General features: G+C 36.1%; 1 protein-coding gene across 1 annotated transcript in view; it reads left to right on the top strand.

Moving 5' to 3' along the window:
- Nucleotides 1–14,183, top strand: part of CNTLN (centlein, centrosomal protein) — a 263,928-nt gene that overhangs the window by 89,443 nt on the left and 160,302 nt on the right. Inside the window, exons 8-9 of the mRNA XM_014542362.1 lie at nucleotides 2,222–2,384; nucleotides 8,754–8,948. Coding sequence (XP_014397848.1) covers nucleotides 2,222–2,384; nucleotides 8,754–8,948 — 358 coding nt within the window. The remainder of the gene's footprint in view (nucleotides 1–2,221; nucleotides 2,385–8,753; nucleotides 8,949–14,183) is intronic.

The raw sequence follows: 14,183 nt of genomic DNA, 5'->3' as shown, positions 1-14,183 counted from the left end.
CCTGATTGTGAGAGGGTGCAGGCCAGGCTGAGGGACCCCACTGGTGCATGGATCCATGCACTGGGCCTTTAGTTATAAAAAATGCTGCAATAAACATAGGGTACATATATTCTTTTGGATTATGTTTTGGGTTTCTTCAGATAGATTTCCAAAAGTGGAATCGCTGGATCATAAGGCAGTACCATTTGTAATTTTTGAGGCAACTCCATACTGCTTTCCATAGTGGCTGCACCAATTTTCATTCCCACCAATAATGCACAAGGGTTCCCTTTTCTCTACATCCTTGCCAACAGGTACATTTACACAATGAAATAATACTCTGCTGGAAAAGGAAGTAAATTTTACTTTTTGTGACATCATGGATGGAACTGAAGGGCATTATGCTAAGGAAAATAAGCCAGAAAATAACAAGTACCATATGAATTCACTAATATGTGGAATTACTGAACAAACTGAATTATCAAGCAGAATAGAGACAGACTCATAGGTAGAGAGCAGGCAGACAGCTTTAGTTGGGGTGGGGGTAGATGGAGGGGTGTGGCAGTATTGAGCAAAAAAGAAAAAAGGAGAACTCATCGACATGGACAACAGTGTGGTGATTGCAGGAGGTGGGTGAGTAGAGGTGGAAGAGGGCATAGAGGGGATAAATGGTGATGGGAAAATATAAAATAGGAAAAGAAAAAAACAAATTTGTTGTTTGCACATCACCCAGATATGATATTTTGTTATAGCAGCCTGAAAGAACTAAGACAGATGGTGTAATGTACATGTTTCTGAATGTTTGTGTCCACCCAAATTTCATATGGGTGTAGGGGTTGTTGGATTTGGAGGACATTAATATTCTAAACCTCTAAAATCAGAGCTTATTCCTCCCATATTAATATTCATCCATCTTTAACAACTGTGCATATCTTTTTTGTTCCTTTTTTTAAAAGATGTATCTTATATGAATGAATCACCAGTTTGAAGTTATAGGTAAATAAAAGTTTCCATTTAACAATAGTCTCCAAAATATCTACCATAAAGGGTATTTCTGTGAAATATGTATTTATAAATATTTCCCTTCAAATTGAATATGCAAAATATATTTTATTTTTATATGATCTGTATCACACGATTCACTGGCATAGGAATCTTTCCCAGAGGTCTGGTTTTCCTGGACCTTTAAAGTCATCATCACTACCATCCCACTTCATTTGACCCCTTACTTACCAATTTCACCCTTGTTAGGTTGGAAGGACTGGTTTTACCTTATATCACTCTTCTTCCCTCTGATTTTTTTCCTTGTCATTTCCTTCAAGCTAGATTAGAGGAGTCACAGGAATTCAGCTCAGGCTTTGAGGTTGCAAACTGATTGTGCTGTAAGGAAATTTGATTTGAAAACTTCATTTGTCTTTTGGGATTCTTTTTAATATATTTAAAGTTCTGTATAATCCTATATAATAAAGAGGTAATATACAAATTGACCATCACTCCAACACACAAGATGGCTGGCAGGGGAGGGCAGTTGTGGGCGATCAGGCCAGCAGGGGAGGGCAGTTAGGGGCAATTAGGCCAGCAGGGGAGAAGGTAGGCGTTGATCAGTCTGGCAGGGGAGTGGTTAGGGGTGATCAGGCTGGCAGGCAGAAGCAGTTAGGGGCAATTAGGCAGGCAGGCAGGCGAGCAGTTGGGAGCTAGCAGTCCTGGATTGTGAGAGGATCCACTGGGATCGGGCGTAAACGGGCAGTTGGACATCCCTTGAGGGGTTCCAGAGTGGAGAGGGTGCATGTTGGGCTGAGGGACACCGCCCCTTCCGTGCACGAATTTCATGCACCAGGCCTCTAGTATACAATGAAAGGTTGACTTACCCTGTATTCAAAACTATCTGATAACTGTCATTGGCATCTATACTTACCAATTTCTGGGACTGAAGTGTAAGTTAACTTCAGTAAGAAGGTGGTACTATGTCTATATATCCAGGGTTTTTATTACTATCAAGCTATAAAAGAAAATTGATAAGTATTTGGCTTTGAAAGTCATAGTAGTTCTATCAATACTTCCTAGATATATGTGATAAATAGTAAATACTTTATATATTATTTCTTTTATTAATATTTTTGCCTGCAGTAAAAAATAATAAATGGAAAAATTGGAAGCTGATCTATAACCTAGATGAACATAATTATTTAACTGAGATGATCTTTATTCATGCTTCTCTCTATTTATTGCTTGCTTTGCACAGGAAGGAGCTGCAGGAACTGCAGAATCTTTACAAACAGAACAGTGCACATACAGCACAGCAAGCAGAGCTGATCCAACAGCTTCAGGTTCTGAATATGGACACACAAAAAGTACTGAGAAATCAGGAAGATGTTCATACAGCGGAAAGTATATCATATCAAAAAGTATGCTTTTATTCTGTCATAAAAATGTAAATTTACATGTATGAACCTATAAAAATATGTCAAATTCAATTTTTTCAGATTTCAACATTTCTTTATTATTCCCCTTTATATGTGATTCTTCAAAATTAAAAATGAAATATGATTCAATTTGGTAATATTTAAAATTTTGAGGGTTTTTTTTGGCTGTTAAAGAGGAAACATTTAAAATATAGATATAAATTTATTCTGTAGGATATTTTTTATTTGAATTTTGATAACTACTATGAAACATACTAGGACTATAGCCCCCAAACCAGAATGGATTTGGAGAATGGAATTACTTTTCTATTATGAGAAATTATTTGTGGGATTCCAGTTTATGACCTAAAGCAGTCTTTCATTATAGAATTTTTGTGTTATTTTATTGGCAAATCTGCACAAACACAATGTGTATGGTGGTGAGGTCTTCAGGTCAATATTTCCCAAGGATTTTTCTCTCTTTATTTTGTGTGTTTCTTTTGAATAGTCATTCTACTTTCCAGTTGTTTTAGGATTTCCTCAAGAATGCTTACCCAGCTGTTTAGGTTTTCTGACTGACTCAGCAGCAATAATTATAGCTAGTACTTAAAATACACATCTTCATTGAATTCTGTATATTTTGTATCATGTACTGAGTTATTCATATGACTATGTTAGTTCCTATATAGGCCAACCCTATGAGATTGATGTTATTCCCTCATAATAGTTAAGCAACCAAGGCGTAGAGAGGTTAAATTGAGCAGTCTGTGTTTCTGTTTTGTTTTGTTTAAACTTCCTCTTCTAAAAAATGCATCATAAAAATTCAATATCTGTAATTAATATAAAATAAACCATTAAGTAAACTTTAAACACATACTTTTAAATGATGCTTTGGAACCATGCTTTTCCATCTATATTATTTGTTCCCTTTGGGATTCCATCAGGATGTGGATACCAAGTGAAAGAGTAGTCCTAGCCTCTCCACTTCAAATAAACCAGCTCCACCTTTTTGTTTTATGTGAGATTGCCCATTATGCTTTTGTTTCTAAACCAGTCTCCATTGCTAAAATGACATGAAAAATTGGACCTTGTTAATAACTTAAATTTTTCTCTCTTTCATTTGCATATTTAACTCAAATATTTATTTCTTAATTTTTGCTTCCATATCATGGTAATTTATATTCCAATGTAGCATGTTATTCTGTGTGAAAAGAGCCCCATCATTATTTTTCAGCCACTGATTGTCCAAATTTGCTTTTTTTAAATTTTGCTCTAACATTGCAATTTTTAACTTTTTGATCTCCTTTAGATTTTTCATTTTCTGCAGGAGGTCTTGTTTTTCTTTTTTCCTTGAAAATGTATTCATTTTGGAGTTCAGGATTTTTTAATTTGGGAATGATCATACTGTTTTATTTATCACAAGTAAAGAGTGCGCTACTCTTCAGACTTCCAGTCTTCATTTATATTAAATTATTCATTCTAATCCTAGAGCAATTTACTTAATACTTGTCTCTATTCCTCTTCCACATGTATTTTTCTAAAATTTCCTCCAATAAATGGAGTAATTTAATAGTCCATTCAACAATGAGATAAAATTGTTTACTTAAAAATTAAATTTTCCAATATATTTTCACATCAATTAATTTATTTTTTTTCCAAATAATAATTGTGGCCTAGCTGTAAGACTCAGGTGAATAAAAAATAAATAAAATATTATATTAATAGTTTATCTCTAATTCTTACTAAGCTTGCTACTTTAAGAATTAGGTATTCTTAAGTTATTGTTTCTAATTAGTTTATGTCTGTTTCCTCTCTCTTTACTTTTTTTTGTTTCCCTCCCATTTCTCCTCTTTTTTCCATTATTAAGATGATTTCTATCATAGTATCCATTTCAGTATGTGAAGACATAAGAAAAACTGTTGCCCAGCCCTAGCCGGTTTGGCTTAGTGGATAGAGCGTCGGCCTGAGAACCGAGGGGTCCCAGGTTCGATTCCAATCAAGGTTACATGCCTGGGTTGTGGACTCAGTCCAATGTGCGGGAGGCAGCCGATCAATGATTCCCTCTCATCATTGATATTTCTATCTCTCTCTTCCTCTCCTTTCCTGTCTGAAATAAATAAAATATACTTAAAAACAAAACAAAACAAACAAACAAACAAACAAAAATCTGTTGCCCACAGTAGCAGGATGAGGGGTAAGAGACAAAGGTGAAGAGAGAAAACTGAAAAGAATTTTGAACACACAATAGAGGTGTGTCATATTTTTCCACAGATCTGTATAACAGACCATTAGTCCTATAAATGAAACTACCCAACAAGTAACGTTCATGGCTGCTCTGGAAGAAAAACACCCAGGAGAAATAAAAGTAAGCTAGTGTGTTTTCTTCCTCTGACTATGTAGCCATTTATATAAGTTCTAATAATTTTTCTACCTTTGTTGGTGTATACATGTGTACCTTTAAATAAAGGTGGGAATTGTATAATTATGATTTCTAGATCACCTAACATGTTTTGCATTCTAAATATGTATTTTATCACCTTTTGTTCTATTTAATCATAATTATATGACATGAGCTAATATCAATCCAGGAGAATAAGGAGTTAGGTTATGCATAGTTTTAGTTTAAACTGCATGTTAAATCAGAACTTTGCCTTCTCATTTTTCTACTATAAAGAGATAAAATTTTTCACCTGTAGAACTTACTGTCTCAATCAGAGTAGCAAATAGTATACTTACTCACTAAATATGGAAATTTTGTTTTTTAAGCAAATTAGTTATTGGGTCACAGAGCATATATTTTTATTTTTTTAAGGTAAATAAAATACCATTTTGTTTCTCAGCACTAATAAAAAAATATGGGCAAAAGAATGCTGTAGTCTCAGCCCCTGAAAATTAAAGGACTTGAAGTTTGGGGCCCTGTTTCTGGAGATAACTTGCTTTCTGTCTCTTGGAAATCCTCAATCTTTTTTCATTTTTTAATTTCTTCAACAAACTATTGCTTGAAGAATAATAAGCATAATAAGTTACTCAGGAATTATGAGGAGTATACTTCTAAAGTATATAAGGGAATATATGATTAAATGTTTGCATAGGCCAGAATTTTGCAAAAGATGCTGATACATTCCATATTATCGACTATTAGAGGAAAGAAATTGTAGAGAAAAGTTCCTCTGAAAACTGCTGTAAGCAGTTGTTAATATGGAAAGAGTTATTAACTCAAGATGCCTAAACCATTGCAGATGAATGAAATTACTATATTATCTAATTTACTCACTTGAGAACTTTTTTTTTTTACCCACTCTACTGTTATTAATGAGATGAGAATAGATGGTACTTAATCAGGGGACTGGAATATCCTAAACCGTTGCCCCTTGCAAGATCTAGAAAAATAAATATTCTATTATCCTAGGGATTCATCACCATAAAATATATTAGAAATGAAAAAATAATCTTAACTTCATTGAAGACTTCTTTTTTTTAAGCCAAATTTACTGGTAGACTGGGCCTAGAATTAAAAATGGCTAAAGGCTGTCTTTGCATTCTTTACTCTAAGTTCACAACTGAGTGGTCTTATTCCTATTAAATAAGTGAAGCCCATGCAGCTATCAAAGAAAATATGCAAGTAGGAGATGTACATTGGAATATGAATAAGGAAAAAGAGAGATTTTGTCCTAATTCCCGGAGCAGGGCTGGTCTAGGTCTAGATCATCTATTCCAGGCTTTCTCAGTTCTTTTTTATCTGTTGCTTGGAAGGATGTTTCAGAGAAAGACAGAGCTTGCCTCAGTTTCTAGAGTTGCCTACTCAGTGATATCAGATCAAGCCAGAGCAACTTCTGAATAGGAAGGAATACAACTGCATAAGCTGCATGGCAGAGAGAGCAAAGTAGAGAATACAGAAGATTGCTGTTAGTCTTCATTTTTATGGAAACAAGACAGAAGAGACAGGAGACGAGGAAAAAGACATTAAGATAGAGCCTTCTTCCATAAATGATTAGGCACAGAGCCTTATATCTGTGAGGGAAGATCTCAAGACATGACACTCAAGAGAAAAATATACCTTATCCTTGGCACCAATGGAAGTAAATTTATTCTCAGTCCTGATTGTACATTATCATCATGCCTGCACCTTGGGCAATGGGAGGGAAATGAGTTTTTCTTTGTCAATACTTATCAACGTTCACGATATTCTCAAATATCCGAAATCTGTAAATTCTTATTTATGTATTTATTTATTTATATATTTTATTTATTATTTTTTGGTTAATCCTCACCCAAGGATATTTTTTCCATTGATTTTTAGAGAGAATGGAAGGGAAGGTGGGAGGGGGAGAGAGAGAGAAACATCGATGAGGGAGAGAGACACATCGATTGGTTGCCTGCCTCCTGCACACTCCCTGACCAGGCCAGGGATCGAACCTGCAACTCAGGTAATGCCCTTGACCAGGAATCGATGTGCGGGTCGTCACTCTAACCACTTAGCAACACCAGCCAGGGAGTAAATTCTTTTTTCAAATATATTTTTACTGATGTATAATTTGAAATCTATAAATTCTTTAATAATATTACTTTCTATAATTTTCCTCCAAAGATGTTAATTTGTACTGCTTGGGTAAGGCTGGTTAATACTAAAAAAGCATACAAATAAGAGAAAGTGGTTAAATAACTTTTCAATGGAATGTTTGACTCTGTATGCTCTTGGGCAGACCTTCACTCATCCTAGTTTCAAATCTTTCAAGTCAGCTTAGCTCTTGTCTCCAGATTTTGTGCATTTCTTTTCCTGCCCTGAACTCAGTCATGAAAGCAGCAACATAGTACAGGTAGGTCACTGTAGGACCTACTCTGATCCCTTCATTGTTCCTCAAAGCTGTCAGGTTTCTACTCGCTCTTCCCTCCTAGAATATGTGACGGTATCAGCTGTGGAAAGGACATTGGACATACTTCCTGGTATAAAGGTAATTGGAAAGGAAAGTACAAATTTATGTCCTGAAATTCTTTATAGATCATATTGGCAAACCTTCCTTTATAAAAATTGCTTAGACTTTGGCTGTAAAGTGAAATGGATTGTTTAAAGTATCTATAATAATATAGAGGTATAATGCCTTAGAAAATTAAAAAGTATATTGAGCTAATTACATGTCAGAGGAATGGTTTGGAGAATCTTGTTTTTATGGCAAAGTATATGTCTGAGAAAAAGCATTAAGAGATTTCACAAGCCTTTTTTGATTGTAAACTTTTAGAAATTAAAGTATAGCATACATACATAAAAGTACTGTGCCATCTTTTGTGTAGTTAGGTTTCTTTCCATAAAGCAAGGCCTAATGGAAGATTCTCCCCATCTAAGAACCTGCTGTATTAGCTACATAATTTTGAGATCCCGTCGGGGATTTTACTTTGGTTACAAGATCTTCCTGTTAGCCATACATATAGAGAGAGATCTCACTATCAGCCATATATATATCTATATAACAACAACACAAATCTTAGCTCTTGGATCACTTTCTCAGTTTCATCAACAAATATACATATAGATTCTTTATTTAAATCAGTTACCACAAAGTGAATTAGGTCTCATTAAATCACAATCAAAAGTTGGGATTTTCATCAGAAATAAGTTCATGAGTATTGGAAAACTACCATTGTTAATCATATATGACTGCTTGATGCCACTTATGTACCATGTGCTATCTCACAGTTTTAATAAATTCTAATTTTAAATTTAATGCACATTGCCTTGAGTTAAAAAATTAAAGTTATATATCATGCCCTTCAGAACATTGCTTCTATTTTATCACACTTTGTTCAAAGTCTTTAATAATTCCCTGTTGTCTGTGGGGTGTCTTTACCTTCTGTCTATAGTCTTCTTGCCTGACTTTATCTCTTACCATTTCTTCTGTCCCTCCTCGCCTATTTTAGCAGTAGATGCTAATTTATCCTAAATGGGAATATATCAGTTAAGGTCCACCTTAACGAACTTTCAATGAAAGACTCTTGTTTTTTATTTCAAATGTGCATATTAAGTCTAATTAGGTTGATATGTCTTATGCTCCCTTTCTGTCCTTTCCTGTCACTGTACATTATTTTCTCACATTTCTGCCACCGTTAGAATGACCTTTTATTTTCATTCCATTTCTATAATACCACCAATGGCTCAGTTCAAGTCCTTTTTTAATGGAACCATCCAAGATTAATATAGCTAGCTTAAAGTGTTTCCATCCTCCTTAGAAATTTAGTACATTTTCCTATATTATGCTGGCCAATAATCATATTGCATTTTTAAATATCAGTTGTGGTTTTATATTGAGTGCAGGACTATCATGAATTTGTATATTTTTAATTGGTTATTAATAGATTTGGATGTATTTTTCAAAACAGCTTTACAATGAGTTACATATTTGTTTTGAAACCACAAAATCAAGTGAAGCTATGCTCCGGCAAAGTGTTGTTAGCCTTCAGAATCAGCTATTTCAAAAAGAGCAAGAAAATGCTAAGTTAAAAGAAAAGCTTCAAGAATCAACAGGAGCACCTTATTCTTTACCTCAAGAAAGCGATTCAGATCACTCAGAACAGGTGAGAAATGTTTTCTAAAAAATGTTGCCCATTGCAATATCATATTAAATCCTCTTTTACAATTGACTAAAACTAAAATTTTAAATAATTTTGTAAGTATTAGGGAATAAGTTGTGGCAGATAGTTTTCATTGTGCTATTTTTTATAATCTTTGTATACATGAGTATTATACATAATATGGATTCATATAGAAATGCATCTACAGGTTAAGTCTGGAATAGTTATTGTGATTATACATTTTGCTAATTTACACTAATGAAGAGAAATTAATAGGTCATGGCCATTTTGAGACTTTTTAACTGAATGAGTTAATAGAATGGAAAGAGTATTGGATGGGAAATGTCATAAAGTACTTGTTATAATGGTATATGGTACTTAATACCTTTTAGTCCCAGTTCTGCCACTGCCTTGATGCGTGATTTTAGACATTTCTAAGTTGAGCTTTCTACCTATATCCTGTGTTATTAAGTGAGGCAGTACAAATGTATAGATAAATATGCAGGTTCAGAATTCAAATAAATCTGGGATCAAATTACAGCTCTGCCTGTGAGCTTTGTGTACTTGAACAAATGTCTTTTAATCCTTTCAGCCAAAGTTTCCTCACAAATAAAATGTTGATAATAATGGTATCCATGTCATAGAGTTTTTGAGGATCAGTATTATAATTCATGACAAGAGTAGAGTTTGACATATAGCAAATATTCATTTGTACTTCTTTTTAGATAATTTTTAAGGTAAGTTTCATCTCTAAATATATATTGTAAAAATATCTTATACCTATACATTTATTTGTGTTTTTAAGCACCCACCATTCCTTTAAATTTTACTATTTATGAATTTAGATCAGAAATGGAATTAACACAAACAGGTAATTGGGTGCTTAAATGTTTATTAATGATTGAAGAACAGTAACTTTCAAACCTAGTATATTTTGTCTTACTATCTAATACATTTGAAAATTGTATTTTTTTATGTTGCATATTTTGGACATCAGATTCACAGAATTTCATTAATAATAAAATTTGTATTATGGCACAGTATTATGTTATATGCATAGGCCTATTTATTTAATTAATTTGTTTATTTATCATATTAAACATCCTTGGTCTCACCAACTAATTCAAGGACTGTAACATTACTAATGACTGATATTTACTTGTATGCTACTTGCTTATCTGGTACTCTGATTCTCTCACCAGACATGACTACTAAACTGTTAATCATTTTGATGTTTTTTAAAAAAATATTTTTTTATTGATTTCAGAGAGGAAGAGAGAGATAGAAACATCAATGATGAGAGAGAATCATTGATTGGCTGCCTCCTGCACGCCCCCCACTGGGGATCGAGCCTGCAACCCAGGCGTGTGCCCTTGACTGGAATCGAACCCAGGACCGTTTAGTCCGCAGGCTGATACTTTATCCACTGAGACAAACCAGCTAGGGCCATTTTGATTATTTTATTTTATTTTTTTAAAATATATTTTATTGATTTTTTACAGAGAGGAAGGGAGAGAGATAGAGAGTTAGAAACATCAATGAGAGAGAAACATCGATCAGCTGCCTCCTGCACACCCCCCACTGGGGATGTGCCTGCAACCCAGGTACATGCCCTTGACTGGAATCGAACCTGGGACCTTTCAGTCCGCAGGCCGACACTCTATCCACTGAGCCAAACCGGTTTCGGCCATTTTGATTATTTTAAAAAAGTTTTAGCACATATAAATTTATGTGGAAATTGTATATTGTTTATTTTGTCATTTCTAAAAATGTATCATACTGTATTGTGACTTGGTGTTGGGCAATTTTGGCTCATTATGTTATTAAGATTCATCCATATTGTTTGGTATAACTGATCACTTATTTGTAATGATTTAAATATATATATACATTACGACCAAATGACTGAACGACCAGTTGCTATGATGCTCACTGAACACCACGGGGCAGACCCTTAATGCAGGAGCTGCCCCCTGGTGGTCAGTGCACTCCCACAGCCAACCTCCCATGGTGGGCCAACCTCCCGCAGTGGGCCAACCTCCTGCAGCCCTCCCCATCCCAGGCCTGCCGGCCCCAATCACCCCCATAGGGACTTGGCAAGACAGCCATGATTGGCCCCGATCACCAGCCAGGCTGAGGGACCCCACCTGTGACCGAATTCATGCACTGGGCCTCTAGTTTTATTATATGTGATTATATCTTAACTATTTATACATTCATTTGTAGATGAATATTTGGGTTATTTCCATTTTTTGGCTATTCCTATATAATAAAAGGGTAATATGCAAATTGACCCTAAGGGCAGAATGACTGGGAACAACCGGTCGCTATGATGTGCACTGACCATCAGAGGACAGACGCTCAACATAGGAGCTTCCCCCTGGTGGTCAATGTGCTCCCACAGTGGGAGCTCTGCTCAGCCACAAGCCAGGCTGACGGCGGCCAACGCAGCGGCAGTGGCGGGAGCCTCTCCCTTCTTCTTGGTAGCTCTAAAGATGTCCGACTGATAGCTTAGGCCAGTGGTCGGCAAACTGAGGCCCCTTGAGTGTGGCTCTTTCACAAAATACCATGTGTGGGCGCGCACGTACAGTGCGATTGAAACTTTGTGGCCACACTCAAGGGGCCAAAGAGCTGCATGTGGCTCGCGAGCCGCAGTTTGCTGACCACTGGCTTAGGCCCACTCCCCCGGGGAGCAGGCCTACTAGTAAGCTGGCAGGTTGACATCCCCTGAGGGCTAGTGGGCTGCCAGAGGGATGTCTGATTGCCAGCTTAGGCCCCATCCCCTTTTCTCATTTATTCTGTTAACATGGTGAATTGCATTGGTTGATTTCCAATTATTTAATTGTGTGTTCCTGAAATAAACCTAACTTCATTGTGATGTTTTATTATTTTTATACTAGAGGCCTGGTACACGAAATTCGTGCACTGGGGGGGGGGCAGTCCCTCAGCCCTGCCTGTGCTCTCTTGCAATCCGGGACCACTCAGGGGATGTCCGACTGCCGTTTTAGGCCCATGGGGATCGGGCCTAAACCAGCAGTCAGACATCCCTCTCGCAATCCAGGACACTGCATGCACCAGTGACCATACTTTTCATACAGATGAAAGGCATCTTGCTGTTGTATGGGCAGCTACATTTTTTTGCCCTGATTATAAAAAGTAGTACATAACATGATCCTTCTGAGGCAGTAGTACCATTTTCACCATTTTATGGGTGGAAAAACTGAAGCAGAGAGAAGTTAATTAATTGGCTTTGTCACACAGTTATAAGTGTCAGAATCAGGGGTGACCACAAAATGTGCAAGCCAGAGTCCATGCATGTCATCGCTGCATCATCCTGTTTTTTCAGTGTTAGAGTAGTTTTGCCAGTTTTTTAATTTTTGAATCTCAGAGACTGTTCCTAATATATAGGAATGCATGTTCATCCCCATGTAGAATAAATAGGATGTAGACAGTTTGTAGATTTTTCTGATGAATTAAAATTAAGCAGCCATGAATCTCTTTTTCAAATGCTGCAGAAGCCAACTTCCTTGTTGAACTGTGTGTGGGATGTAGCAGTTTATAAGCTGTGACATAGTCACTCGCAATCCAGGACCCTCAGGGGATGTAGCAGTGCACCAAGCAGCAGGTGGCCAGGGAGGAGCCTGAACTGGGGCCAGGTGCCCTGCCACTCACTCTCATCCCGGCCCACTGTGCCTGCTGCCGCTGCTCCCCACTGGTTAGTGTTGCTGCCGAGTCAGGAGAGGCTCCTGTTGCCACAGCTGCTGTTGCTAGCCATGAGCCCAGCTTCGGCCTGAGCAGTGCTCCCCCTGTGGGAGCGCACTGACCACCAGGGGGCAGCTCCTGCATTGAGTGTCTGCCCCCTGGTTTTCAGTGGGCATCATAGCAGCTGGTTGGGTTATGCCTTTTCTTTCTGGAATCTTGCTTGTTAGATTTTGCTGTCAAGGTGATGCTGGTGTCCTAATATGAATTGCAAAGTATTCTCTTTTACTTCAATAGAAGAGCCTGTGTAAGACATATTTTTTTGTTTGATAATAAACACTCAGTGCTTTCCTTCTAAAATAAAGAACAGGTCAGTTCTATTCAATATTGTATTGGTGATTCTAACTAGTACAATAAGGCAAGAAACAGCCCTGGTGGGTGTGGTTCAATGGTTAGAGTGTTGGCCTGCAGAACGTAGGGTTGAGGATTCGATTCCCAGTCAAGGGCACATACCTGATATTTTAACACCTCTCCTTGGCAACTGATAGAAAAACTGATTAAAATAATTAAACACAAAAATCCCAAATCTCTCTCTCTCTCTCTCTCTCTCTCTTTCTCTTCTTCTCTCTCTTTCATCTGTCTCTGTCTCCTTCCCCCTTTCTCCCTTCCAATCTCTCTAAAAAAAAGTCAGTGGGAAAAATTGACAACAAAAAGGAAGAAACAAAAGCATAACAATTAGAAATAAAGAAGTAAGACTTTTTTTATTCACAGACAACATAATAATGTGTATAGAAATCCAACTTAAAAAAAACAAACCACAGACTGAATCTATAATAAAGCTCCTAGAAATAGTATGTAAATTTAGCAGTGTTGCAAGATACAACATCAATTTTAAAAAGTCAGTTGTATTTCTAAATACTAGTAACAAATAACAAGAAATTAAAGAGTACTATGTTTAATAACATCAAAACCTATGTCATAATTAAGGATAAATTTGACAAAATATACACCAGAGCTATCTACTAATAAAAAAGAGAAACATGGTAATTAGCGTACGGCTGCTACCCTTTTCATTGGCTAATCAGTGATGTTGCAAGATACAACATCAATTTTAAAAAGTCAGTTGTATTTCTAAATACTAGTAACAAATAACAAGAAATTAAAGAGTACTATGTTTAATAACATCAAAACCTATGTCATAATTAAGGATAAATTTGACAAAATATACACCAGAGCTATATACTAATAAAAACGAAAGCAGAGTAAAATTCAAAAACATACAAAAATGGATAGCTATGCCAAATTCATGAATCAGATGATGCAGTATTCTTAAGATGTCAAGTCTCCCCAAATTGATCTATCATATAATCCCAATTAAATTCCAGGAGGCTGTTTTGTTTTGTTTTTACAAGCCAATTCTAAAATTTATAGGAAAATACAAGGGATCTAAAAAAGCAAAGTCAAGTTTCATTTTTATTTTTTTAATATATTTTATTGATTTTTTACAGAGAGGAAGGGAGAGAAGTAAAGAGTTGGAAA

This window comes from Myotis brandtii, unplaced genomic scaffold, assembly GCF_000412655.1.
Source record: "Myotis brandtii unplaced genomic scaffold, ASM41265v1 scaffold30, whole genome shotgun sequence".
Lineage (NCBI taxonomy): Eukaryota > Metazoa > Chordata > Mammalia > Chiroptera > Vespertilionidae > Myotis > Myotis brandtii.
Note: the sequence above shows the minus strand (reverse complement) of the source record. Positions and strands in the feature narration are given on the sequence as shown.